At 39.6% G+C, this 26,217-nt stretch overlaps 3 protein-coding genes across 4 annotated transcripts; all 3 read right to left on the bottom strand.

The window, feature by feature from the left end:
* Window positions 1-3,663: 3,663 nt before the first annotated feature.
* Window positions 3,664-6,206, bottom strand: LOC146752854 (kinesin-like protein KIF20B). Of its 2 annotated transcripts, none has more exons than XM_085531268.1 (4): window positions 6,013-6,206; window positions 4,919-5,045; window positions 4,231-4,373; window positions 3,664-3,844 (listed from the first exon to the last, which is right to left on the bottom strand). In XM_085531268.1, exons 1-4 carry the CDS (start codon window positions 6,019-6,021, stop codon window positions 3,764-3,766), a joined length of 360 nt encoding a protein of 119 aa, XP_085387394.1. In that variant the 5' UTR covers window positions 6,022-6,206; the 3' UTR covers window positions 3,664-3,763. The 2 variants fall into 2 exon arrangements, with proteins under 2 accessions (XP_085387394.1, XP_085387393.1); XM_085531267.1 differs by lacking the exon at window positions 6,013-6,206 and adding an exon at window positions 5,483-5,550.
* A 3,742-nt stretch (window positions 6,207-9,948) lies between these two features.
* LOC146752853 (kinesin-like protein KIF20B) lies at window positions 9,949-18,738 on the bottom strand. Its single transcript, XM_085531300.1, has 7 exons — window positions 18,396-18,738; window positions 16,361-16,628; window positions 15,808-15,869; window positions 15,069-15,264; window positions 11,413-12,616; window positions 10,834-10,972; window positions 9,949-10,104 (listed from the first exon to the last, which is right to left on the bottom strand). Exons 1-7 carry the CDS (start codon window positions 18,426-18,428, stop codon window positions 9,949-9,951), a joined length of 2,058 nt encoding a protein of 685 aa, XP_085387426.1. The 5' UTR covers window positions 18,429-18,738.
* A 1,422-nt stretch (window positions 18,739-20,160) lies between these two features.
* LOC146752852 (obscurin-like protein 1) lies at window positions 20,161-21,375 on the bottom strand. The gene is made up of 2 exons (XM_085531321.1): window positions 21,111-21,375; window positions 20,161-20,466 (listed from the first exon to the last, which is right to left on the bottom strand). The coding sequence occupies exons 1-2, from the start codon at window positions 21,307-21,309 to the stop codon at window positions 20,192-20,194; spliced, it is 474 nt and encodes a 157-aa protein (XP_085387447.1). The 5' UTR covers window positions 21,310-21,375; the 3' UTR covers window positions 20,161-20,191.
* Window positions 21,376-26,217: the final 4,842 nt, after the last annotated feature.

Raw genomic sequence — 26,217 nt, 5'->3', positions numbered from 1 at the left:
AACTAACTGTTGAATTCTGAAGGTAATCTGTGGGGTCCTGTAGAGAGTGTTTTTTACAGCTAGTTAGCTGAGAAGGGTCGTAAACACGGTGCGGTTAATCAAGCAGCCATAACACCTGCAAGGACAGTGAGAACATCAGGATGCCCTGTGATGGTTAGAAACTAGCCATGGTTCTGGGAACTCAGCAAGGGAGTATCTTTCAGGATGATAACAACAAGCTGTTAAGATACTCGGGGATGGTATGTAATTGGGAACCAATGATGAGCTCCACTTTTGCAATATGTATGAGCTAATTATCCGTATTATAAATGTACACACAGCCAAGGAATAAACGAGATTAGCTGATCATATGTCAATGACAGGTGTGGTCGTCTGCTTTTCTCCCGCCATTCTGCAACATACATACATCAAATGAGATGAGATGAAACGTCTTTTCTCATGGTATATTGATGAACAGGGTGAAGATACTGCTAAACAAGTTTCTTCCCAGCAGGGAAGAAATGAGGATTTTGGAGCGCCTCTAGATAAGGTAGCCGGAGCCATAGAGAAGGCTGGAGTACCAGAGTACATGAGGGAAATAATGCTAAAACATTGTGCACTTCAGAATTGTAATGCCACAGTTCGTGGCATTCTGAGTACTTTGAGGAGTAACTGGACAATAGAGGAGGCGTTAGACAGATTATCAAGCGTTCCCACAGGGGCTCAGGCTTTCATAGTTGAGGCTATCAAAGAGCTAGGGGCAGGATTAAAGGCACAGGCTGAGGCTTCTCAGAATCAAGTGTCAGCAGCTCTTGCACCCTTACAAGCGTCTGCAGTAACCAGTGCAGGCCCAAGCACCTCTGTTAAATGTTTCCGGTGCGGCGTTAAGGGACATTTGCGACGGAATTGCCAAGCTGTCGGTGTGTGGTGCCAGAACTGCCGCTCGGACAACCACAACACCGTCACCTGCCGTCGCCGGTCAAGAAACCTCCAGCCCAGCGCACAAAAGAACAGCGGCCGCGCTCCGACACAACCAGCCGTTCCCAGCCAGCGGCCACCTGCCACCACCCCCACGTCGCTTGCCGCGTTGTCGGCCTCTACGCCCCCCCCGCCCTCTGCTTCGCCCACGTCATTCTCTGTGCCTCGTCATGCCGCCCACCCCTCGTCGTGCGCGGTTGCGTCTGTGCAGCCCGCGTGTAACGTGGTTAAAGACGCGGATGGACCGAAACCAGGGGATCGTGGTGACCCCGGTCCTGTAGATCCAGAAAGAGAATCGGACGCATTTCCTCCTGATGATACTTTGTTTGGAGCAGGAACGACAAATTTCCCTACAGCGTACTGTGATGTCTTAGAGCAAGGCAGAAAAGAAACAATATTAAGGGGTGATGCTGACACGTTGCAAACCTTTCCTAATCAGGTCCCCCATTTGGAATCCCTGCCTTGTGAGGCAGTGAAGGAGCTAAGGGAGTCAGTGAGAACATACGGAATTCAGTCAGCCTTTACATACAATCTTTTGGTTGCAAACAGTGACAGTTACTCTATGACCCCTCACGATTGGAAAACTGTGTTTAGGATGATCCTCTCTCCTACGCAATACACCGTGTTTGTCTCTGAATACCAGCTACATAATTTGACTGATACCTCTTTGCCTCAAACTGGGACAAATCCATGTGGCACAACACCTCTTCAACTGTGTCAGACAGATGTCACTCACGTTCCTGAATTTGGCTGTCTAAAATATGCACATGTAACAATAGATACTAATTTTTCTTACGTATTTATCACAGCACATACAGGCGAACACAGTCATGACACCCGTAAACACTGGTTATCTGCTTATGCTGCTATGGGAATCCCACATACTACAAAAACAGATAATGGGCCTGCGTATACCTCTAAGGCCACTCAAACTTTCCTCCAAGAAGGGTGTGTTAAACATACTACAGCCATTGCTCATTCTCCCACTGGACAAGCTATCACTGATCACATTTATCAAACATTGAAATCCATTCTTATTATTATTAAACAAAAAAGGGGGAATATGGGAGACACGCTACAAGAAATATTATGCAAGGTTTTGCTTGTTTTGCTTGTGCTGAATTTTTTGAAAATATTATGTAAGGTTTTGCTTGTTTTGTTTGTGCTGAATTTTTTGAATCGTGATCATAGAGATACAGCTTGTGTGGATCGTCATTTTGAGGCTTCCCCAGTGCTAAAGGAACAGCCTATGGTTAATGTTTGGAATATGGCCATAGGACTTTGGGACTGTTCCCTACCACTGACAACTTGGGGTCGTGAATATGCTCGTATTTCCACAGGGACTGGCCCTATGTGGGTTCCAGCATGATATCTTCGGTCTCATCTGAAGGCAGAAAATAGCATCCAGCCTTCATAGTAATTGTAATTATGTGTTTCTTACTTACTGATATTGCTTTGTAACTTGCTGTGTTATAGATAATATTAGTAATAGTTTGACATAGTGTGTGATTTTCTGTTTTACCAATGCAGTCTCAAGATTTAGAATTTAAGGCATTAGCTAGGATGTTGTGTGCTTCTTCTATTTTAGTAATAGATCAGATGTGTATTAAACAGGATTTGATCTAATCAATACTAGAATCTACAGGAATAGCTCTTTTAATGTTTTAGTACTGTTTGGTTATGATGTTATTAGCCTATTAATTAGCCCCTAGTGATACTTTAGTACATTTGTCCTCTAAAATTGGTTCTATTTTACATGCTACTTCATAAAATTGCACGATCATTAATCAATTATTAGCCCGGATAACTCAGTCGGTAGAGCATGGTTATGAGCATCTTAAAAGCATTTATTGCACAAATTTTAGTGGTCATTAAAATCAATATATCAGAGTATATGAAAATTGAAGACTTTTCCTGATCAGTTACACATTAACACAATGGGACCCTCATGGATTTATTTTCAGGTTACAGAAACTTAGGTTGCAGTACAAACATGTTTGTTCTTTTTAGAGGGTTTAACAGTAATGTTGTTATGTTATATTTGACTTGTCTCTTTTTTCACTTTTAGAGTATTGTCAATCGAGGCCTTGATTGAGTTATAATAGTTATGTTATTAATTTAAGTAGTGTTGCTATTCTATAGGCAGTATTGTAAGAAGAATTCTACGGAGTGTCCGTCATGGATCCAGATGAGAAGTTCACAGAACAGCAGCTACGAAGCAGGATAAAACTACATGAGAACTGATTGAACAAATGAACTGAACTGCTTGTTAAATATGATTAATCGGCCGTTAAATCAAACCCTTTTTCAGCCTAAAAGAAAACGGGGGAAATGTAGAGAGTGTTTTTTACAGCTAGTTAGCTGAGAAGGGTCGTAAACATGGTGCAGCTAAGCAAGAAGCCATAACACCTGCAAGGACAGCAAGAACAACAGGATGCCCTGGGATGGTGAGAAACTAGCCATGGTTCTGGGAACTCAGCAAGGGAGTAGCTTTCAGTTGAAAACAACAAGCTGTTAAGATACTCGGGGATGGTATGTAATTGGGAACCAATGATGAGCTCCACTTTTGCAATATGTATGAGCTAATTATCCGTATTATAAAGGTACACGCAGCCAAGGAATAAATGAGATTCGCTGATCATATGTCAATGACAGGTGTGGTCGTCTGCTTTTCTCCCGCAGTTCTGCAACAAACACCTATATACAAATTTAAGAACACAACGGAGTAACTGTTACTGTTTATTAACAACCAGTTTTAATAATACGATAAAAGTATGTCCTGAGAAAGGGGAACAAACACGCTTCTTCAAGGTTTTTTAGCTGTTCTGGATCTCAGCCGTCGCTTGATGATCAGATGATCACTTTCCTTCTTTTGTTCCTCAGATTCCTGAAGAAAACATTTCAAAAGTTACTCATCTTTTCGCACAAGACTGACAAGCTCTTCTTGACCCACGCAAACATATTTCTTCCCCTAAATGGATTTCAGAATGGAATTTGCTTATTATATTTTACTCAGAAAACTATGGGATACCGAGATCATTTTAATGCAGCTTAATCACAAGGAAAAAATATGGAGAATGTACAAAATCCTGTTTATCTTAAAAAAGCACACACATCTGAGGAAAGCCTGAAGGCAGCTTTCATTTTGAAATACTTGTTTTCAAAAGAGTATTATAGTACTTTCAACCTCCCCCTGCAAATAGATGAAACCTCCAGTCTGTTTGGACTCCTTAGTAGTTTATTTTAAGCCAAGACTACAGTATAATTGCTTACCAAAGAAGCAGGTATACCTAGAGGGCCAGAAACGACAGTGGAATACAGCTTCCTTTTGCATCGTCTTGGCTTGGTCTCTCCTTCTTCGAGACTTTCAGGTTCGTTTGATATAGGAGAACTTACTGCTGACATCAGCTTCTTGGCTCGAAGAAATTTGTTTTGATACATAAACCAATCAACTTACTGGTTTTGTGAGTCTTTAAACCACTGAATGCAAAAAAAGCTTCGTAACAAACTTGGTTTATAAATGACACGTAAAATTTAAGTGAAAATACTCAGAAATTGTATTTGTTCATCGAGGTTCTTTATTGCTTCTATAGCTGAAACAGTTTATAGCTTCAGGTACGGCAGCTTAAAGCATGCATTAAAATGGAGTATGAAAGACAATCATGGCTCAGAAGTCGCTGGAAGTCAGAAACTTCAGAAGGAGTTAAACAACAGGCCTAACTTTCGTGCTGACAGAAGCACAAGACAGAACCAACTTTCTCTGTATACTTGTAGGTTTTCACAAATGTAATAATGAATCTCTGAAGAGACGAATAAATGCATTTACTTCATAAATCAAAGGACAAGACAACTTTACATGGCAGACAAGTTCTCTAAGAACACATACATTAATAGCCTACAGCAGAAACAAGCCATTCTACAATGTCTAGAAAACATGGAATAAAACTTATTCTTCACCAACCTTTAGAGTGTATAATAGAAGGAGAGCTTTGAATAAAATCTCCAACTTTTTGCAGTGTTTCATCCTTCTTTTTAGTCAGTCTTGAAGCATGTACTCGCTTTCTCAGGAAGTAGTCTTTTCTGGATTTCTGTTCAACAGAGATGTGAACATGTGAAACAACAGATGGGAAAAATCTACTACTCATACTCTGACCATGCCAAGGATACTGCTATCACATGTGAACATCTGTTTTTAAAAACTGCCATGCATATTAATGATATGAACCTTAGTTTAATACAAGGGCTTCACTTACAAAAGCACACGATAATACACTAAAGCTTCTCTTCCCAACTATTCAGTGTGCAATATCCTTCCCTCCAAATCATTACACAGTACAGCCATTACACGCTCTGGGGACAGACTGACTTGCCCTTTGGTTAGCTTATGGAATTTAATAGGAAGAGCTCATAAGCATGTAAGATTCCCATTCAGGTATACACATAAGGATAAGACACTGCTTCTTCCGTGTGACCACACAATTACAGGAAGTCCCAAGCTAGCTTCAAAACTAGAACAAAAACCAACCATTTTCTCGTCACTTGCAGAGGGTGAATTAAAAGCCATGACAGATTTTGTATTTTTCGTGCTCTTACTTTTCACAAAATCCTGGGAAAATAAGACAAGTTTCAGCCATGATTCTTTTGGAAAGAACAATTGATGTCACAAAAGTGAACACTTTAAACACTTTTGCTAATAGTAGGAAAGTATTTGCTAGTGGTAACTATTCCACTATTCCACTATAACTAATCAGATAATAAATAAGCATTCAATTATAAAAACAGGACATTAAGATATCAGTATTAGACATCTCATGATGTCTAAAAAGCTGATTTATGTCTACAGGTTTCAAAGAAAATACACAATGGAGTTAAGAGAAATTCCCTTCTCTTAAACCATTATCACTGAGCTTGGCTATTAGTTTTGTTCATTAAAGCAGTTCATTGATTAAATTCTTCAACTACTTTACTGAGGTAGAAATAGCATTTTTTTAATGCTTAAATGAGAATGGTAAAAAGGCATCAGATATTTTGTTTTCTGTTGGGTCTAGGTCATACCTCATCCATGTCATCACTTCTTTTCTTTTTTGCCTAAGGCATTTTCACTCCTAAAGGTATCATGCTGCCGTGCTGCTTTATCTCTGTCTTATCAGGTTGCAAAGGTGTCAGTGGGATTTCCACCTCCGGTTTTGGGAACCGACTAGTTTTGCCATTTTCTGCGGACACTCCAGAAGAGTCGAGGACAGTTTCCAAATGCTCCTGATAGCACAGAAGAATTTTAAGTGCAAGTGTTAAGGTAGCCATGAGATTAAAAGGTATAAAGCATCTGGAAAAGGATATGTAAGCATTCGATTTTCCTGCTGTAAGAACACTTGTAACAGAAGAAGTCTATTTCAGTTACAGCAGAGTTTTACCCCTCTTTCCTAGAACTTGTTACATTTAAAATTATTTCCAATCTATGATCACAAAAAAAGTTCTTCATGTTAAACTGAGCCTGATACTTTACAAGTCATTTTTTCTCAAGGGCACAGACAACTACACTTTTTTTTAATAGAGAATGGTGGTAGAACTGACACGATTTTCTTCATCTCAACTCTGCTGTGTCAGAACTGGGCAGGAACAGGAGCATTTGATTCAAGTGTTCGATTAACTTCCAGCTTAATCTTAGGGAATTTGCCCTTCCTCTTCTACACTAGAGATGTTATTTACATAAGTAAGGTCCAGCTGGCAAGGTGCAAGCCCAGTACAAGTCATTAAAGAGCTCCTTTGCTATCTTTTCCCTGGAGAGAATACAGACATTCAAGCAATGACACCGTACTTAAGCTGAAGGCTATCATGTACCTGCTCATGGTCAAATGGCAGCAAATGCACAGCTAAGTGACAGGGAAATGTCAGTATGCATTTCCCCAGCAGCACTTACTGTCCACAATCCACCCAATCCTGTTTTTCTCAACAGGAACAACAAAGTCAGAACTGAGATCACCTGGACTCCTCCTTCTCTATGGCAGGAATTCAGCTAGCATATCAAAAATGAGTTCAGTTGCTGGTTGAACACATGGAAGACAGGCTGCTGGGGACATCAGAAAATGGTAGATGGCTGCTTCTACTGCTGCTAGTAACTAGCAAACTCCAGTGTCCCAAACACAGACTAGCAGCTTTTACTACTTACACTGTTCCAACCCCCTGAGGGGAGTCTTCTTCCTCTCAAAAAGTTACCAAAGATTGTAGAAAGACAAAAAGTAGTCAGAGCCACTTTATCAGGCTCTGCTAAGAATTTGAATGGAGTATCACCACCCACTGTATTTCCAAGAATCAAGTTGGTTAATAAATACTTTGTTTTTAAAATATATGTAACTGCTATTTTATGAAAGTTAGCAATTAAAAACTTATATAGGAATGATTAACATCATCTGCTAACAAAACAATATCCAGAAATCCTGCAGAGGAAGAAAATAAGTTCAATTTGCTGTGCCCGTTTCAGTGGCTCCATGAATTTTTTCCAAGTAACTTATCTAATCCTGAGCCACTTCATAAGCATTAACATGAGGAGAGTTTTCAACAGCACCTGACAAAAATTCATCACACAATTGTTTCAACAGCTTTTATTCCTATCAAAGGCTATAAAAACAGGTGATCTGATCACCTTGAAAGGGATAAATAAATTAAAACTTGGGAATTGTTTAGAGAACATGAGATCTTTTCCTACTCATTCCTTATCAAAAGCAATACAATCACAACATTTTCAGATCTGAAGTTTCATACTAACCTCAGATTCATTTAATGAAGTGAGGCTCCTAGTACATCGACGTGACAAATAATTGTCTTCAGCTTTGCATCTTAATGGAATACTTTCTCCAGTTTTAGTTTTGCTTTGTTGTTTCCTAGGCTGTAAATATTTAAAAGGAGTAAAGATTAGGCTATGCATTAGACCTCCAAAATATCTCGAGTTTTCTAAAGTTACAGTGTAAAACCTCAAGCTCAGTCGCCACATGAACACGTAAGCTGAAACACAGCACAAGTGTGGGAAGGTAGTAACATCTATTCATTGTGTGATCTTCAGATACACCCTACTGGGTCTCACTAACAGTCTCAGGCAGTATTCTGCCTCCAAAAGAGAGAAAGCGAGACATTATTTAGGGACAAAATCTGTAACGCTGGTCGTTTTGTCATCCATTCCCCCCATACTCTGCACGCTCACAGCTGCTATGTTAGAACACCAAAGGCTAAACCTCTGCCTAATCTTCAGCATCCACATACGAATACATGGAAAACTGCATGGAAAAGTTCCATAATGTACACAGAGAGATGGTGTTCTAGTAAATACAATATTTTTGAGAAGATGAGAGCTCATGCTTGAGTGGAAGACAAAAAGAACCAACAAGTACTCATCACTGAATATGTAGTTAAAGGACTATATGCTAAGAAAAATAATACCAGCTCCAGTATCTCCTAGGAAAACAGAAGAACAAAAAGGGGTTAACAAGATGTTAAGTACTGACTTTCTATAAATATAATCATACTTTTTCATTTACAGAGTCATTCCTTCTACTTTGTCTTTCTTCAAGTAAAGGTATTTCTGGCAAACACTGAGGGCTACTGTGGTTAATGCGTTGTTTTAATTCCTTTATAAAGTCATCTTTGTCAGCCAGTTCTTTTCTTAACTCTTCTATCACAGTTGCATTATCCTAATAAACAGTAAAAACTGCTGAGTTGTGGGATTGGCAAAAGGAATTAACACACACAAGCAGTATTGCAATTACTTAGTAGCATCAGTTTTAGAATTGCAGGCTAGAACACTTAACTATTCAAGAACAGTAACATTTCACGGATTTGTACGGTCACTGTTACAAGTGCAGTAGTCACAGAATTGCCTGGGAAGTTGTAATACAATATATTTTGATTCTTCTATTTTACTTATGTGCTTCAGCCTTCATCTCTCTTAAGATATAATAACCCGAGCTTTTATTTGTTCCCAAATCCTCGGTACTGTGAGAAAGTCGGCAGTTGTAGGGGAAGTTTTGCTATGAGAACATCTTTCTTCTCAGAGAAAGTGAATCCAAACATTCTCAAAAGAGCACAACTCATTTAGTCTTCTCTTTAGCTTCTGAAATTCTATGCTACGGCTTAGATTGGCTATCCTGATTAAAAGCTGGATGTTGAAATGAGAAATGCAACTTCCAGAGATCATCCCCCCTCTGCTTTTTGATGCTTCCCTTAATCTCTCTCCACGTCCCCTTCTGTCTTTTCATGCCATTGTAGATACTACCTCAGAGAAAGCAAAGAAAGTAAGAAACCTGAGACAGAACTACTGTCTGAGTATTGAGCCTAGCTCGGGATCCGGAAATGCTGTGAATTATCAGAAAAAGCTACAGATGTCCAGTCTGATTGTAGGATCATAAGCATCAAACTGACATCTGCTTATCTGAACTACTGAAAAAATTGAAATTTTAGTAATTAACAGAAATTCTGTTTCTGAAGAACAAAAATAAAAGCTGGTGCTTTTTTTGGTTAGTTGCACATGATGTCAATACGACAGTGTTCAAGAACAGAACCACACCCAGAATACAAAGAGCAGATACAGGAGTTTTACAGAATTTATGGGTAGCTAATCAGGTAGGAGGAAAGGAGAGCTGACCTTGCTTGAATACTTTAAGGCAGATTGTCTCAGTTCTGCTATTTCTGTCTCTTTTTGTATGGCATTAGAAGCCAAAGTTTTGAGCTGTTCTTCCAAAGCTTCTACTAACTGATCTCTCTCCTCAAGCCACTTTTGAATATTATGGTCCTTTTCCTGCAGCTCCTATATTTCATGTTGAAAGAAAAGCATACACAGTAGAAACAAGCAGAATCGTTAAGACAGCCTAGAATTAATAAGTTTTTCATATAGCATAAATAAGGACTCAAGCTGATAAAAAGAGTTTATGGTAAGACATTTCAATTAACATATCGTTACATATTTTTTTACCTTTTTCCTGTTGCTTGGAAAACCTGCATCATTCATTTAATAAAAATTAAGAGCAAGAAAAATACCTGTTTAAGTTGTTGGATAGTATAGTCTTTATAATCCAGCTCATCCTTAAACTGGTTATTAATCCTTTCAAGTTCATCCATCCTGTTCCTGAGGGATTCCTCCACAGAACGCATTGTGGACACCTGTAATGTAAGCACAGCTCACGGTTCATTAAAAGACTTCTGTAATCCAACCTGGCCAAATACTTCTTTGTTAAATAAAGAGGAATTCACAAACAAGTGCTGAGTAGGAAAACGACAGCAAGTGCAAGGTTACCAAGGAAGACATGAATTCATTTTTAAGCTTCAATTTTCCACCCCAAGCACACCCAATAAACTTTCAGACTAAGATCCTGCAAAATGGGTTTTAAAATATCTTCTTGTTTAATAATTAAATTTTAACTATTAACATCACTGAAGCTGAAATTGAAGAAAAAAAAAATACATGCTTATATTAAAGAGCCTCTGGAAATTAGTCTATTTCTCTTCAAGTAAATAGCATTCTTCTTCCCAGTTATCAGCGTTTTTTCACAAGACTTAGGTTTTAGGCTTTGGAGTTACCACGGATACCAATGGCAAGTCACCAGTAACGTAGAGATAATAACAAGTCCCCTCCAGAGGCAGATTAGCTATTCTCTTCGCAAACCTTATTCCAGACTACCAACCAACTTCACTTTCCTCTGTTCATTATCTATGCAAAACCATGTTTTAACTTCTGGTCCCCTCTAGAGCTTCAATGGCAACTTTACCTAAGATTTGCTGCTAGCCACACTAGTGTGAAATTTCCAGCTTCATAGTTAAAGTTTGAGAAGTTTTAACAGCAGAAAGCCAAGCATAATCTTACAGAAAAAAATAGCTCAGTTGACTACAAACCTCGCTTTGTACTTGCTGAATTTGTTTCTCGGCATCAGAATGTTTGTCTTTTAGATCTGCATACTCTTCTTCTTTCCTCTGCAAATCTTTTTTCAAATTCAGTACAAGGGCAGAACTCTCAGAAAGAATATTTTCTAGCCTTATGTTAAAAATAAAGAGACAAAGAACATTACTGTTACACATCTCATGGAAACAGCAATTACAGCTTAATCCATGCCCTGCCTGTTGGTTTCTATTTGTAAATAGACTCTTAAATCTATCTAGACCAGTGACAAGATTTAAACAATTACTTTTGAATTTCAGCTTGCTTCTCATAATCAGATGCTGAAGCAATAAATTATTCAGATGCTATTCTGAGGGATGTACAACAAAACCACCAGAAATCCCCATATTATTCTTTATTTCCTTGCACACTCCTGTTTTCCCTTGGAACTCAAGTAGCATACCAAAGCATCCTAAAGTAGTAGTTTGGCCACTGATAAGCATGCAGATGCATTAAGTCGAAGGGATGTTCCCATTAACTATTTTTAACTCTAGTTCATTCTCAAAGGGCTCTAAGTTAACTCAGTGGTTACTTACGATTCTATACGTTGCACTTTCTCCATTTCACTCTTTTCCTTTTCCCGAAGAGAGTGTTTCATCTGCTCCAAGCTGTTTTTCAGCTGCATAACTTCTTGAATCAGATTTGCTTCATTGCTACTTAACTCTTCAAACTTTTTGTCTGCATTTGCAGACTTCTCCTGCAGAGTTGCTCTAACTGTCTCCAGATTAACAATAATAGATTCTTTTTCTTTAAGTAATTCATTGAGTTTTGACACATTGTCTTCCATTGTCTTGGAAGCCTCCAGGCGATATTCAAGCTGTCTTATTTTTACCTCACAGTTGGCAACTTCCTCCTGAAATTGTGCAATCACTCTCTGATCTTCTGCAGTCTTTTCTTCAAAGTCCTGAGTTTTCTTTTCTATTTGCTCATGTAACTGATTCACAAGATCATCTTCCTGACTAGTGTGAGTTGTAATCTCACATAGCTTCATTACAAGTTGACGATTATGATTTTCAGCATTATTCAGTCCCGCCTTTAGGTTTTCATTGTCTTGAAGCAGTGCTTTGATGTGCTGAATTTTTTGTGAGGAAACATCAACAATACTTCTGCATACTTCCCAAATCCTTTCAAGACTATAGTTAAAGGAGAGGTCCTGCACAAGATCTGAGATGGAAGAAGTCTGTGACTGAATGCATGCAGAACTAATTTGAGATGTCCCTGGCTCATCTTTTTCAGAGTCTGAGGAATCCTTTACACTGACAAAGTCAGTACCGATGGCGTGAAACTCTAAGTGACATTTGTATAATTCATCTAATTTGGTCTGCATTTCTTTTACTTGTGACACTTTATCAATTATACATTCTTTGGCAACTTCTATGTTGTTAGTTAGTTGGGCATTTTTGTTTTCTAGTGTCATATTTATAGATTTCTGTTCATCCAGTTCAGAAGCAATTTCCCGATAGTCAGCTTGACCCTGCAGAATTTGTTCACGGAGGACATCAGCTGTTTCTTCAGAAAAAGAAAGCTCAATACGCAGGCTTGTTACCTGCTTACTGAAATCTTCTTTTTTATTTTTTTCTCTTCTGCATTGTTCTTCAAGCACAGTTAAATGACGTTCCAAGATTTCAGTTCTTTCCCTCAGTGCTAGTACTTCCTTTCGGTACGTGGAGCACTTTTGTTTCATGTGTTCAATTGTCCTTTGCTCTACAGTGTTCTTTTTCTTTCTCTCATTTACAACTACTGTAAAACAAACAAACAAACAAACAAAAAAAAAAAAAAGGGAAAAGGAATGTAGCTCAGATTGATTAAAATCATTATTACATAGCAGTTCACAACACCAAGTTGCAACTTCTAAGTGAAAAACTGTCGTAATATGCAAGCCATACCCTCACATCACATAGTATTTGATACTAGTGAAGGAATTCAAGTCCTCTGAACACGTAATCAGGTGCCTCAGATTTCTATACAGAATTAACAGCAAAAGGTTTTCAGTCTGGAAGAACACTTTTACCATGGCACTACTCAAACCTTCCACTCCACACCAGTAGAAAATCTTATTAGATTTAAGAAACATGGGAACGAGATAGATAATTCACAGCTATATTCTTTCTATCTTCCGTGCTTCAGCAATCCCTATAAGGCAGCCAGGAATCACTCCATCTACATCTAAATGGTAGATAAACAGTTCTCTAAGAAATTTCATTTCAACTCACAGTCCTCTTACTTTCAAAAGAAAGATAAAACCCTGGACAAGTTGATCACTTAAGTGTTGATATCTGTCTCTCTTATTCAGTTGATCTCTAAACAAAATATGAGGATTCCTACTTCTGTCCACACTTACTCTTTTGCATATAAACTTCACTCATAAAGTTGTACAAATTTGCAGATTCAAGTTTCCATAAATATTCCATTAGCTTGGGGCTGTTTTTTTCTTTAACTGGTGAGCAATTAGCTAAAATCACATGCATTTTCTTTCTATCAAAAGCGACTTCTGCTGTATTTCATCATTGCTTTAGAATCCAGTTACGTCCATTCCATAATATGCATACTTTAAGTATTAAAAAAATTAAATATAAGTCAAGACTTACTAGGGATTGTGTCACCACAACAATATATTCCATGGTGATTCTTGTACAGTCCTTTTATTACTACAACTACAGAAATGCAGAATTTTATAGTGCCCACGTGCAGCCTGCATTACATACAGATTCACATGTACTGCATGGAAACAGCCTCTTAACTCATCTAAGGAGTTTTATATACAGCCCTCAACTGATTTAAAAGTCATACTGAAGAAACAGCAGTGGCATATTCCACCCCAAACCAGGTTTTGGTTTTGATTGCTGCTCCCAGCAACACTAGTGAGGGGAATATGATTTATAAGTAATCTAAACACTTTATGCTGAAAACAACAAGCAAGCACTAAAGCAAGATAAATAAGACTAGGGAGAAGATGTGTAATGTTCAGTCTAGGAGCTCCTTACACAGGAAGTAGGGAAAAAGCATTATTACAGAGCATAGGAAACAAGACCTAAAAGCTCAGAGAATGGTGTAAATACCCTGAACTTGAAGCTGAGATAACCTAGCATCTCCTAAAACACTTTTGCTCGTGCTACTTATATAACTAATTCTACAAAAGAACCAGCACAACATACCTGTGCTCATTGTTCTACTGTGTATATTTAACATAGCTAAAGAATATATATTAAGCGTTTTTTGAAATTGGACGCTATTAATACTCACAAATAGAAGAAAATTTTAACATGATTGAATACTCAGTACTTCTTAACAGAAAACTTCATGCTGACATTGTGACTATCAGCTACTCATTTTAATTCCTATGTGGAGCATTGCTGTCATTAATTTTTAAATGAGAGCTTTGGTCATATGATTAGAACAAACCCACTACTATTTGGAGCATGGAGGAGTCCACATCCCTCCCTCAGTCTCTGGTAAGATGCTTATATGTGATGCCATTCAGTGGTCACATTAGGATTCAATATTTATGCCAAATAAAGGCAGCAGGAACAAATCATCCAAGAACAGCATCTCATCCAAAGAAGGCCTTGACTTTCTCCCTTGCACATATTTTGCAAGAGGAATACAAGAAAGGAAGGGACTACAGCTAAGTTTTAGATTTTTCCCTTCTACATTGTATATGTCTTCCGTAATTCTAGGAACACTGATGCTCAGCTGTGCCCAGAAGTGAAGTTAAATGCATCAGAGCTTATCCAAACCATTTTGCTCAAATATTGCCCATGAGCGAGCAATTAGCAGGTCATCAACAATTTTGATAGTTGCTTCAGGAAAAACAAAACAAACAAACAAAAAAAAAGCACTTGAACAGCTGATGCTACTCAGAAGATCAGCAACAGCAGTTGAAACAATCCTAAAGAAACTGCTTTAAAACTATTACCAAATCTGCAAGTGCATCAACAGATGAGGAAAAAGCAGCAGAAAGGAAAAAAATAGTGCAAAAAACTTTGATTCTTAAGCATTCAAAAATGAACATCATAGGACCTTCTGAAAAAGAGATATCTACATAACAGTTACTTCTATTTACAGTTTAACACAGTGGCTTTTCTCCTTATACCATAAGGTACGCGCTTCACAGCCTTTTGCTTCCTATCCGGAATAGGAAGCAATTTATTGTTTTGGAAGACACCCTGTTCAACGATGGAAGAAACTGTACCTTTCTTTGGAGGTGGCTCTTCCACAGTGGGCTTATCTTCATCAGTACTGTGCTTTCTTCCCACTTCCAACTCAGTTTTATCTTGTTTCAGTGCTTTAACTGAAAGCACTGAAAATTGGCTGCTTTCAGTTCCTTTATTAATGTTCTCTTCTGCCAGTTCTGCTTTAATGGTAGTTAAATGGTAGGTAGTCTTTTCCTGTATTGATATAAGATCAGTTACATTGAAGCTTAACAAAAGGAGCACTTAAGTCTCAGTAATCTTCTGTAGGCAAATATTTACACAAAACCATACAGCTAAAATATTTACCCGGTGACTCTATAGACATCAGTTGCAAATCTCAATAGCAGACAGAACAAGTACACCTTCAGATAATGACAAGTGCAATACTCGGTAGAGTATACAAGGGAAAGCAAGAGCCTAGCAGGTTACAAAGTAAAAGACTTGCACACAATCAAGAGTTTACCAGTTTATCAAAGAATTTCCTGTTTCCAAGAAGTCAACAAAATTACAAACATGGTCAAAGAGCCATTATTCTTGTAAATAAAAAATAAAAAAAAAAATCAGTCATCAGTTTCTAATGTAGTGTTAAGTAGCTGAATTACACAATGCATTAAAGGCAAATTCAGTTAAGCTAAGCTCGGTAAGAAATCTATTAATGGAGCCTACTGGAATAGCATTTTAAGCTACCACAAGTTGGTTTTAAAACAATTTTACACAACATCTTCTTGATAAAGTTACCTGAGTTGCTTCTTTAAGTTGCTCAACAGACTCATCCAATTTAATCACCTGCATTTCAAAGTCTGTAACACACAGAAAAGGTTGTATTACATAAGTAGCCAATAGGTAGTTTATTAAGTAATCAATTTTTCCAGATATTCTAACGTTTAGGTAGCTTTTGAACAGATTAATTAATTTGCATGTGGTCTTCACTTATTGGGAGTGATTCAAAAGTTTTCTATATTTCTTGGAACGAAAACATTGCATCAACAAGACATAAAGAAGAGTAGAGATTGCAATATAAAAGTAAAAATCAAGATATAGACATTTAACCCCATACTTACGAAAGCGTAAAGCTGCTAGTTGTAGTTTAAAGGAGAGGGGGAAAAAAAGAAAAGAAATAACCAAAAACCGTGGAATTGCTGAACCTGAATATACACAAGGAACAAACTATCACTTATCTACAGGCTATGGTTCCAAAGGTAGAACATCTCCTCTAATTCCTACTCAAACTGGTTATTTCTATTTTAGATTAATGAACTATTTCTTCTACCTTTCACATCGCATAACTCACCTTTGTTCTTCTGCATCAGCTCTTCTTCAGTTTTAAGTAGTTTGGTGTTTTTCTCTGTTAGCTCTTCTTTGGTCTCCATCAGTTCAAAGTTAGTTTTCTCCAGCTGCTTTTCAAACCAGCCAATATCTTCCTTCGGGTCCTCCACGGATACAATGGAACTATGTGCTGCCTCAGCTTGCTCTTTAATACCCATGACATCATAATGCACAGAATCAAGAATGCCCTCAGGATCAACACAGGTGTCAGGCACTATGCTATGTTCTCCACCCTGAAACGTAATTTATAATCAGTTAAAACTGGTGAATAGCTGACTACATAATAGCTGTTATTTCTACAGATAGTCTGGATAGCCACTATGAAGACAGCCATACAAGAAGTTTTTAATTTCAGCTTCAAAACCCACCTCACAAATTCACATACAACATGACAGTGATTCGTATGGGGGGAAGATAAGTGGCATTCTAGTAGTAACAGCTAATATATTTTATAGTATTTGATGACCACGCTCCCTTTTTTTTTTTTTTTTTTTTTTTTTTAAATATTACCCCAGATTGATCTCCTTCAAATTTAACGTACAAGTTCGGACTCCCCTTTTCTTTGTATACAGCGTAAATTTTCATTTTGTGTTGCAGAAACAAGGAAAACGCCCAAATTCCCAAAGCTTTCTGAAACTGTTCTTAAGGCTCAGCAACTATTCCTGCTAGATGAAGAATAGATGTATCTTGCTCATCATACAGCAACACAGCATGCACTTCTTTGTAAACAGCCTTGTGTTTCTATAAGATGTGCACATAACATTTACATAGTAAAAAGGAAAATATTTAAGAAAAAAAAAAGGAAAATATTTAAGAAAAAAAAAAAGAAAAATACCAGGGTGTCATGGTTTAATAATTTTGTAATTTTGCTATCAGTATTCCACATCATAACATCATATAAAGCATGAATAATTTTACTGCTCCCGAACACTTGCAGTATATTGATGATATTGTCGTGTGGGGCCATACAGCAGCAGAGATTTTCAAGAAAAGAAAACAGATAATCCAAATTCTTTTGCAAGCTGGTTTTGCCATTAAGCACAGCAAGGTGAAGGGGTCTGCCCAGGAAATCCAGTTCTTAGGTGTAAAATGGCAAGATGGGCATCGACACATCCCAGCAGATGTGATTGAAAAAATCACTGCTATGTCTCCTCCCACCAACAAGACAGAGACCCAATCTTCTCTGGGAGTAGTGGGCTTTTGGAGAATGCATGTCCCAAACTACAGCCACATAGTGAGCCCCCTCTATCAGGTAACACGGAAGAAGAATAATTTCTCATGGGGTCCTGAGCAGCAGCAGGCTTTTGAGCAGAGAAAACAAGAGATAGCCCGTGCCGTGGCCTTGGGGCCAGTACGGACAGGACAGGATGTAAAGAACATCCTCTACACTGCTGCTGGAGAGAAAGGTCCCACTTGGAGTTTGTGGCAAAGAGCTTTAGGAGAAACCCAAGGCCAACCCCCGGGACTTTGGAGTCGAGCATATAAAGGGTCTGAGGAGTGCTACACTCCAACTGAGAAGGAGATCTCAGCTGTGTACGTAGGGGTTCAGGCTGCTTCTGAAGTAGTTGGGACAGAGGTTCAGCTCCTTCTAGCACCTCGCTTGCCTGTGGCCCCCCTGTCACGGACACAGGTAGATTTTTGTTTAAACCGTGACAACTACCCAGAATGCAGCATAAGGGAATTTTTGCCTAGAACTCTGGAGGACTATTTGTAACTCAGAAAGGTCAGAGATAGAAAGTTCACACTGATTTCTGGGTCACCAGCCTCACCGTACATCAGCATTTTAGGTTTTTAAATGATACATAAAGTTCTCAATGGCACTGCTCTAGTCGGTAGTTCTTTCCCTTTCCGTGCAGCTTGCTCTGTGCATGGCTTGTGAACCGCTATTCAGGCCAGACAGCTGCAGCCCCAAAGACCTGCCATAAATGTACAAATTCTACCAGGATAATGTCTTGGTAGTGGAGAAACAGGATGCGCAGTCATATGGCTCTCACACATACCTTGTACAACCAGCTTGGCTCTGGACTGGGCATCACCAATGTCACAGGTGTACACGTCACTGTCACTTTTCTCCAGATTTTTTATGCACAGCTGCAGGTCTCGTCCTTTCTGTGCCCTCTTGTATTTCCTGCCAGGCCTGAGCACAGCAATGCCTTTCCTCCATATGACGAAGGATGCGGCTTTCTCGCTCTGACATGTAAAAAGTGCACTTCCACTTTCTTCAATTTTCACATCTGAAAGTTCCTTGATAAAGTAATTAGGTTTTTCTGGAAGGAAAAAAAAAAAGGATGAGGGTGTAGGACAAAGGGATTTGTTACCCCAACAAGTCCCAAGCATACAGAGGTGTCCTGAATCTCCTTTGCCCTCAATTCAGAATATCACATAGAGATGCAGAGAGTCTAAGAAGACCACAGAGTCCACCCATTTACATAGGTTTGATAATTCCAGTAGATATCTGGAAAGTTCAATACCATTATACATGCGCTGATAGGATCTCATCTGATAAACTGCATATAGTTTGGATTACACATATTCAATAGAGACTAATTCAGATTGCCATCTTTTCTTGGCTCACTAACAACCAAGATCATAGAATCATAGAATGATCACAGAATCATAGAGTGGCCTGAGTAGAAAAGGACCTCAAAGATCATCTAGTTTCAAACCCCCTCCAAGGGGTCACCAACCACCAGACCAGGCTGCCCAGATCCACATCACACTGGAGAATCATTCAGTTTCCAGATTATTTTAAGGAAAAGATTTTAATCCATCGTATTTTCTGAAAACTAAGAATTGATCCTGCTCAAGGAAACAGAAGAGAAAAACATCACCCACAGGCTGCAGATATTTACCTCGACTTCTCTACATGCCATCCCCAGTGTGCTTTTCAACTCACCTTGCACAGTGACCCTGGCTTTTGTTATGGAGTCCTCTGTCTCACAGGGGTACTCCCCACTGTCCTTGGCAGTAGAGTCATGGATGATCAGAATGGCCCCAGTTCCCTCCTGCTGCAAGTCATATTTCTGGCTTTTTCTGATTGCTTTGCCATCCTTGTACCACCTGATGTTCAAATCCGGTTTTGACAGCTCACAGCTCAGGCTGATGTCCTGCCCTGCTGCTGCTGTCTTATCCTCCAGCTGTTTTGAAACCTCAGTAGGTTTTCCTGGAAGAAAACATTGCTTTTTGAGTAACATACACTTAGGGTAGGATGCCTCTCTCAAAATACATGCATCTACATGCTGGAGATAAGTTAGAGAGGCACTTGCAACAGACGCCATCCTACAGCCAGCAGTAATCTGCAAAGTACAGACAATAGAATTCCAGGCACCATTTATTCTCTCTTAAATCTACCCAATTGAGGATGATGAACCATGTCTGAAAACTGCCTCTTTCTTCTCTCCACTCATCACACTGGGAGCCTTGGATGATGCTCTCAGATGCACATGTTCTAGATAGGAATTTGTTGTACAGCTAGATGATGTGAAGGCCATCCCTTCAGCTTATACTTAGAGGATATTTGCTCCCACAGTTCCCTCAACAGATCATTCCTGATTTACTGTTAATGGAACAAGGTGTAGTGAGATCCCCATTTCCAACACTACCCCAGTGCTTTGGGTAGTTCTCACATTCGTGTAAAATGTTTCCTCCTTTTACTTATTTTTAAGAGAAATTCTCAGTGCTCTGAGTTTCAAGTAGAAGGTTGCTATTCACTTTAACCATATTATGAGTTAGCTCTCACGACAATCTTATCAGAAGACAGTTGAAGGAATCAGACCCCAGAATCTCTCCCATCTCATTACCTTTCACAGACAGAGAGGCTTTGGAGGTTAGACCACGGGCAGTAAAAAACGACTTCCCCAGCGTCAGTAGGAGTCACACTTTTGATAATGAGAGTATATTTCCGACTCACGTTAGAAGCTTTAAATCGCCCACCACTTTCCACTCTGCTTCCATTCAGTGTCCAGTTGAACTCATCAATGCTTTCATGGGACGGAATGCATTCAAAAGTACAATCTTCTCCCTCCTGGATTTCAGTGTTTTTCAGCCGTTTGGTAATGCCACTATTCAGCTCTGGAAGGTAAGAGATAGGTTAGTATGAGGTTTATATGGAGAAAAGGCATTTGTGACTGACATGAGTAGCAGTACTGGTGTTTTAACTCAGGATTTGCAGAACATGGCTACATTCCTTACTGATGTATTCTCTAAGACATTCTCCACTCAGAATTACCAGAAAGCTATAAAAAAAAAGAGACGTGAATCTCTTGTCTTTGCTCTGGAAGAACTACAAGTCGAGCAGCTCAGTCCACGGAGCAGAATGAAGATTCAATGAGCTACAGAGGGAAAAACCTAACAGAGAGGACAACTCTAGGATGCTGCGTGAGAAAAAGAATTTTGCCTATGACAAGAAATTAAATGTTTCTATTAGCTAATTTGTTACCATCCTACCCCTATTGGTGTTCAAACCATTTCTCCATTTTAGGGATGTTTAGAAAGGAAATATTTCCAGGACATTCTTGATGTGTTTGGTGATTTTCATGGCAAAATGAGATACATTTACATCAAAAGCAATGGGAATTTTCCAGACATCACTGTGCTAAATTGCAGTAATACACTTCTATTGTAGAAACTATTAAGGCTCATGGGGGAATAGGTGTAAGACATAGTGACCACACCGAATGTGCTTTCAGCACTCCTTTACTTTCCACAGTACTTACCCTGAATGCCGACCTTTGATTTGGCAACATCAGTGCCAATATCACAGGTATAGAAACCTGCATCTGACTTCTCGAGGTCATGGATAAGGGGACATAGGGTCTTCCCAGACTGTACCAGCTCATACTTGTTGCCAGAAGTGAGCACAACACCGTCCTTCTTCCACACTGGTTTGACCTTCTCTTTATAGAGACTTCGCATTCCAATTTAATCACACCCCGCTCCTCACCAAAAACATCATCCAAGGACTTCATGAAGACAGCAGGCTTCTCTGCAATTAAACAGGCAAAACAGAACAACATGATACAGAAGATCAGACATTTCCAGTTGCTTTCAGATTTTTAAAGAGGGATAAATAAATCTTCACCACTACTGACGACACCAAGATAGAACCTAAAGCGGTTTCATGTCTGTTGACTGAATACACTTTATGGAATTCTGAACTAATCAGTAGGAGAATACAGGGAACAGGAGGGACAGCCTGCATTGCCTTGGGTGGGACTGATATCATATGAAGTAATTGGGATGCAGCTCCTCTAAAGCTGGAGAGCTGGCATTGCCCTCACATGGAGCAGAGCTCATACAGCAGGCCACAGGATTAAGAGGAACACTTTTGATTTTCCTGTATTATTGACTCCTCTTATCTGTCTTCTATTTCACACATCAGATGTTTATACTGGGGAAAAAACTTCCACCAAATGCAAAAGAAAGGAGAAAGAGGAAATCCTTCAAACTCTGAGCGCATAGAGTAAAAGAGCTTAATTGCTGGGGAGAGCAGATTAGAATCACAGTATCCTTAGAATTGGAAGAGACCCTTAAAGGCCATCTAGCCCAGCTCCCCTGCAATAAAAAGGGACATTCACAGCTAGATCAGGTTGCTCACAGCCTGGTCATTAGTCATCCCAGAGGCAAAACACACACTGAATGATCTCTCCCTGCAGTCATAAATCCTTAATTCCATAAATCACTGGAAGAAAGCCCCTCATGACTTTGGTGGCTATCTAAGCCCCAGAGAGGTGAGCTTTAGAAGCAGGATTGCTGCACAATAGAATGAACTGGAGCTCCTTAGCATCTCTTACATCCAGGAGGGGTGTGATCAGACCCACCTATCACCTTCAGGTGCGCTTTCTGACACCTTGTCTGACTTCACTGTCACTGTGCCAGAATCCTCAGGCTTAACCTGCTTCATTGTCAGTGTGCAGCAATTGCCAACGTTCTTGATGTCATTGTAAGTGTTGGTGTAAAGGAGGTTGCCATTCAGGAACCATTCCACGTCCTCGTCATTATGGGACAGCTCGCAGAAGAAGACAGCAGAGCTCTCTTCTTCAATTTCTACATCCTGCAGGTGCTTCGTTACTTCTACATTGCGGGCTGTGGGGAAACAAGTTGAACTGTTACCACTGTTACTATAAATCATACTGGGATGTGGTAGAATGGTTGGACTAGATGATCTTTGTGTAATCTTCTCAGTGAAGACTATACATTTATAAAGTTAGCAGGAGAGAATGGCAGAAATCAACCTCAAGAAGAGAAATCTGAGGTGAAATAGGACATGGAAGAGGTCACCCTCCCTGCTCATACCTTCAGCTGTCAGCATGGCCTCAGTCTCTGCAATTCCTGCCTTGCACTTGTACACACCAGCATCATCGGGCTTCAGCTTCAGAATCTTGAGCTCTGCTGAATGCTTATCCCTCTTGATCTTGTACTTCTCAGAGGGTTCGATGGGTGTGTGGCCCTTGAACCATTTCACAACCTTTGGAGAAGGCCTGAAGTCACAGGACAGGATGACAGAATGACGTTCCAAAGCTGTCTTGTCCTCCAGCTTCCTGGTGATTTCTATATGGTAATCTGCAAAGCAGGGGTGGAAGAGAAGAAAGGATGAGGACAATTGGAAGAAGAGGAAAGTCTCTTGCATGTATTCAATTCCAATTAATGTCATGTTCACAATGGTTTTTTGAACCACTCCAAAGATAAAACAAATGATTGTCTATAGGGAATGCCATTGACTACATTTCTATAAAGTAATACTGTATATTATCTACCAAATGCAAGGTCCAGCTCTTGTTCTGTGCTAATTAAATTGCTCCCATTTGTTGAGGCTTTTATTCAAATAAGAGTGAGTTGAAAATATAACAAGTACTTTAGGGTGTGAATGGAGACTCTTACGCTGGGGACAACAGCAGATAAAAAGCTTGCAAGTTTCTTTCAGGTGAAATCAATGGCAAACTGCATCAAATTTAGGTGCTACCAAACTTAAACTTGTCTAGTTCAGAAATACAATTAATTTCACCTGATTTGACTTCTTTGGTACAGCCAAGGACAAAACCTCAGCTCTGTAGATCTGAATAGTAAGCACACCACAACTATTCAAACAGATCTTTTACTGAGATGCAGCTGTCTCATTTAGTGTCCAACGACTTTGAACTGGAAATGGAGCAGACCCTCCAGACACACACACAATATTTCAAAGACCCCAGTGAAGGAAGACTGTACGTTAATTAATTCTTCATCTTCATGATGTAAACCAAGCCAGGATATGTTACCTCTGACAAGCAGATTGGCTGTGGATTTTGATTTGCCAATTGAGAACTGAATGGTGCTTGTCATATCAGCGGTGGTTATCGCTATGGCAAGCTGATGGATGATGCCTTCTTGCTGCATAATCAAGTTTCTGCCAGCTTGTAAGACTTCCCCACGTAGATACCACTTGGGAGGTTTCACAGAAGGAATGGATATCTCGCATTCAAATTTGGCTTTTTCAGGCTCAGTCACATCCTCATCACACAGCTCCTTTACTAGATTAATGGATTGCTCTTTAAGAAGGATGGAACAAGAGAAAGCAGAGATGTAGAAGGAATGTAAAAAACCCTTACATTATCACCCTACTTACTCACATCAGCATTACTGCACATGAACACTACACCTATCAGCTCAAAATGCCTTAAAACATCATTAAATAATATTATAAAGAAAGGAATGTTGTTAAGAAGTCAGACAATAAGACTGACAACCTGAAGAGAGCCCAGATCTTCTGATTCCCAGTCCAACATCCAAATCAAACCATGACCTTCCCATACCGCTATCAAAATCCTCGCATTACGAAATGGAATAGAGTTTCAATGAAACACGGACATTGATAATTACTTTGGTTAAATACAGCAACATAGCTCTGAACAAGAAGTTTTCACCTAGTAAAGGTCTCTGTAGCTCAAATGTAATGACTCTACTTAGGAGAAATTCATTTTCCAGGATGTTCTTGCCCTTATAATGGTAACAGTGGCAAAGCTGGGGTCTGAACTCTTGAGTAGTGTGCTAACTCAAATGTCTCCCTTTTCATTATCACACTTAACATCATATATATACCTAACATTGTATATATTAAAAAAAAAACCAAACCCTGTGCTCTTTTCAAACATACAGAGAAAATGAAGAAAAAGTCAAGCTATGTTTTTATCCCTCAACGTTCAAACACAAATCTGAAGTCTAGAGGTAGAAAATCCACCACCTAAGAAAATAATCTGTTTTACTTAGCAAAAGTAAATCCCAAAAGACAAGCTGCATATTTTGTGGGCAGAAAGGTAGGTAGGTAGGAGTTTTTATTTCTGTGAAAGGTCCTGGTGGTGTTTAACTTCATTGACATTAAAGCAAAGGATGTTAGCTCGTTTATAACATAAGATAATTTAATCAAAATCGTCATCAGAAGCATAATTACCTTTAACTGTAAGATGGGCACTTTTTCTGCTACAGATTTCATTTCTGCTGCATCCTTGACTTGGACACGTGTGTAAGTCAGCGAGTAGCTCATTCCTGAAGCAGAGAACCACAGAGTCACTAAGGCTGGAAAAGACCACTAAGGTCATCCAGTCCAACCTCCAACTCATCCCTACCAAACTGTGCTCTTGAGAGCAAACCCACAACTACACTTGGCTTCCTTGAGCAAAGAGCTCTGAGGCACATGGCCAGGCTGAGCATCATCCATCTGGTTTCACAGCATCACTGCCTGTTCTCTCATGTCAATGAAACCACCCATTCCCCCACATCCACATCCCCACCAAAGCGGAATCTAAACATGGCTTCTACAAGGACTGACCAAATGTGGCCGCCGTCACCTTCAAAGTACCTGATACAGAAGGATCACACTCACTGTCAGACAAAACCTCTTTGGAGAGGTGAACTGACTGCCCTGTTCACCCCCACTTTGGAAAGAACTGCACTCATTTCCTACCTGCTCCTGGCAGTGTGGGATGGTGGGATAGCATCACACTTCCCACACTAAGCATCCCACCATGTCACTTGTTCCACCCTAAACTCAGTCCCAAAACAAAAGGGGAACTCCCTTCTGAACCCTCTTCACTTCATTTCAGATGTCTTATATGCTTGATCTCCAACCCACCCCCCACTCAGGAGAAAGATCCCCCTCTTACACCCTACCATCTTGCCGCATTCTGATGTTGTCATCAGCCTTCAGCTTGTTGTCATCTTTGTACCACTGGCTCTGAACCTCATCGTGTGAAATCTCACAGACAAAAGATGCACTCCCATATTCATTCACTTCCACATCTTCCAGTGGTTTAACAATCTTGATATCTCCAGCTGTGAAGCACTAGAGATATATTTGTCAGGGTATTTCCAGAACTGAGTGCAGCATCTTTTCCTTACACATATTTGCATAGAAAATAAGTAGGATTATGTTTTATTCTAAACCATCATCCATTCCTGAGTCATTTCCCTTTTCAACACAGTCAATGCATTATTGCCCTTGAACTTAAAGATAGACTTACTAGCTACAATGGAGCTCCCTGCAAACAGTTTTCATGGAAACCAGAATCTCATTTATTCTGAAACATTTGAAGTAAAATTAAGGGTAGAAAAAGAATAGAATGGAATGAATCTTTAAGGTCATTTAGTTCCAGTCCCCCTGCTATAGGCAGGGACACCTCCCTCCACACCAACTCTTCTCCTCAGGGTCAAGGCTTCTCTCAAATCATTCTCCTCTAAGCCTGTGCCTGTGCTTGGGATTGCCCTGACCCAGGTGCAGGGCCTTGTACTTGGCCACACTCAAGTTCATGAGGCTGCCAAGGGCCCACCTCTCCAGCCTGTCCAGGTCCC

This window comes from Coturnix japonica, unplaced genomic scaffold (genome assembly GCF_054131305.1).
Source record: "Coturnix japonica strain WE unplaced genomic scaffold, WE-NBRP24 Scf041, whole genome shotgun sequence".
Classification (NCBI taxonomy): domain Eukaryota; kingdom Metazoa; phylum Chordata; class Aves; order Galliformes; family Phasianidae; genus Coturnix; species Coturnix japonica.
The sequence above is the reverse complement of the archived record's forward strand: the minus strand, read 5'-3'. Positions and strand labels throughout refer to the sequence as shown.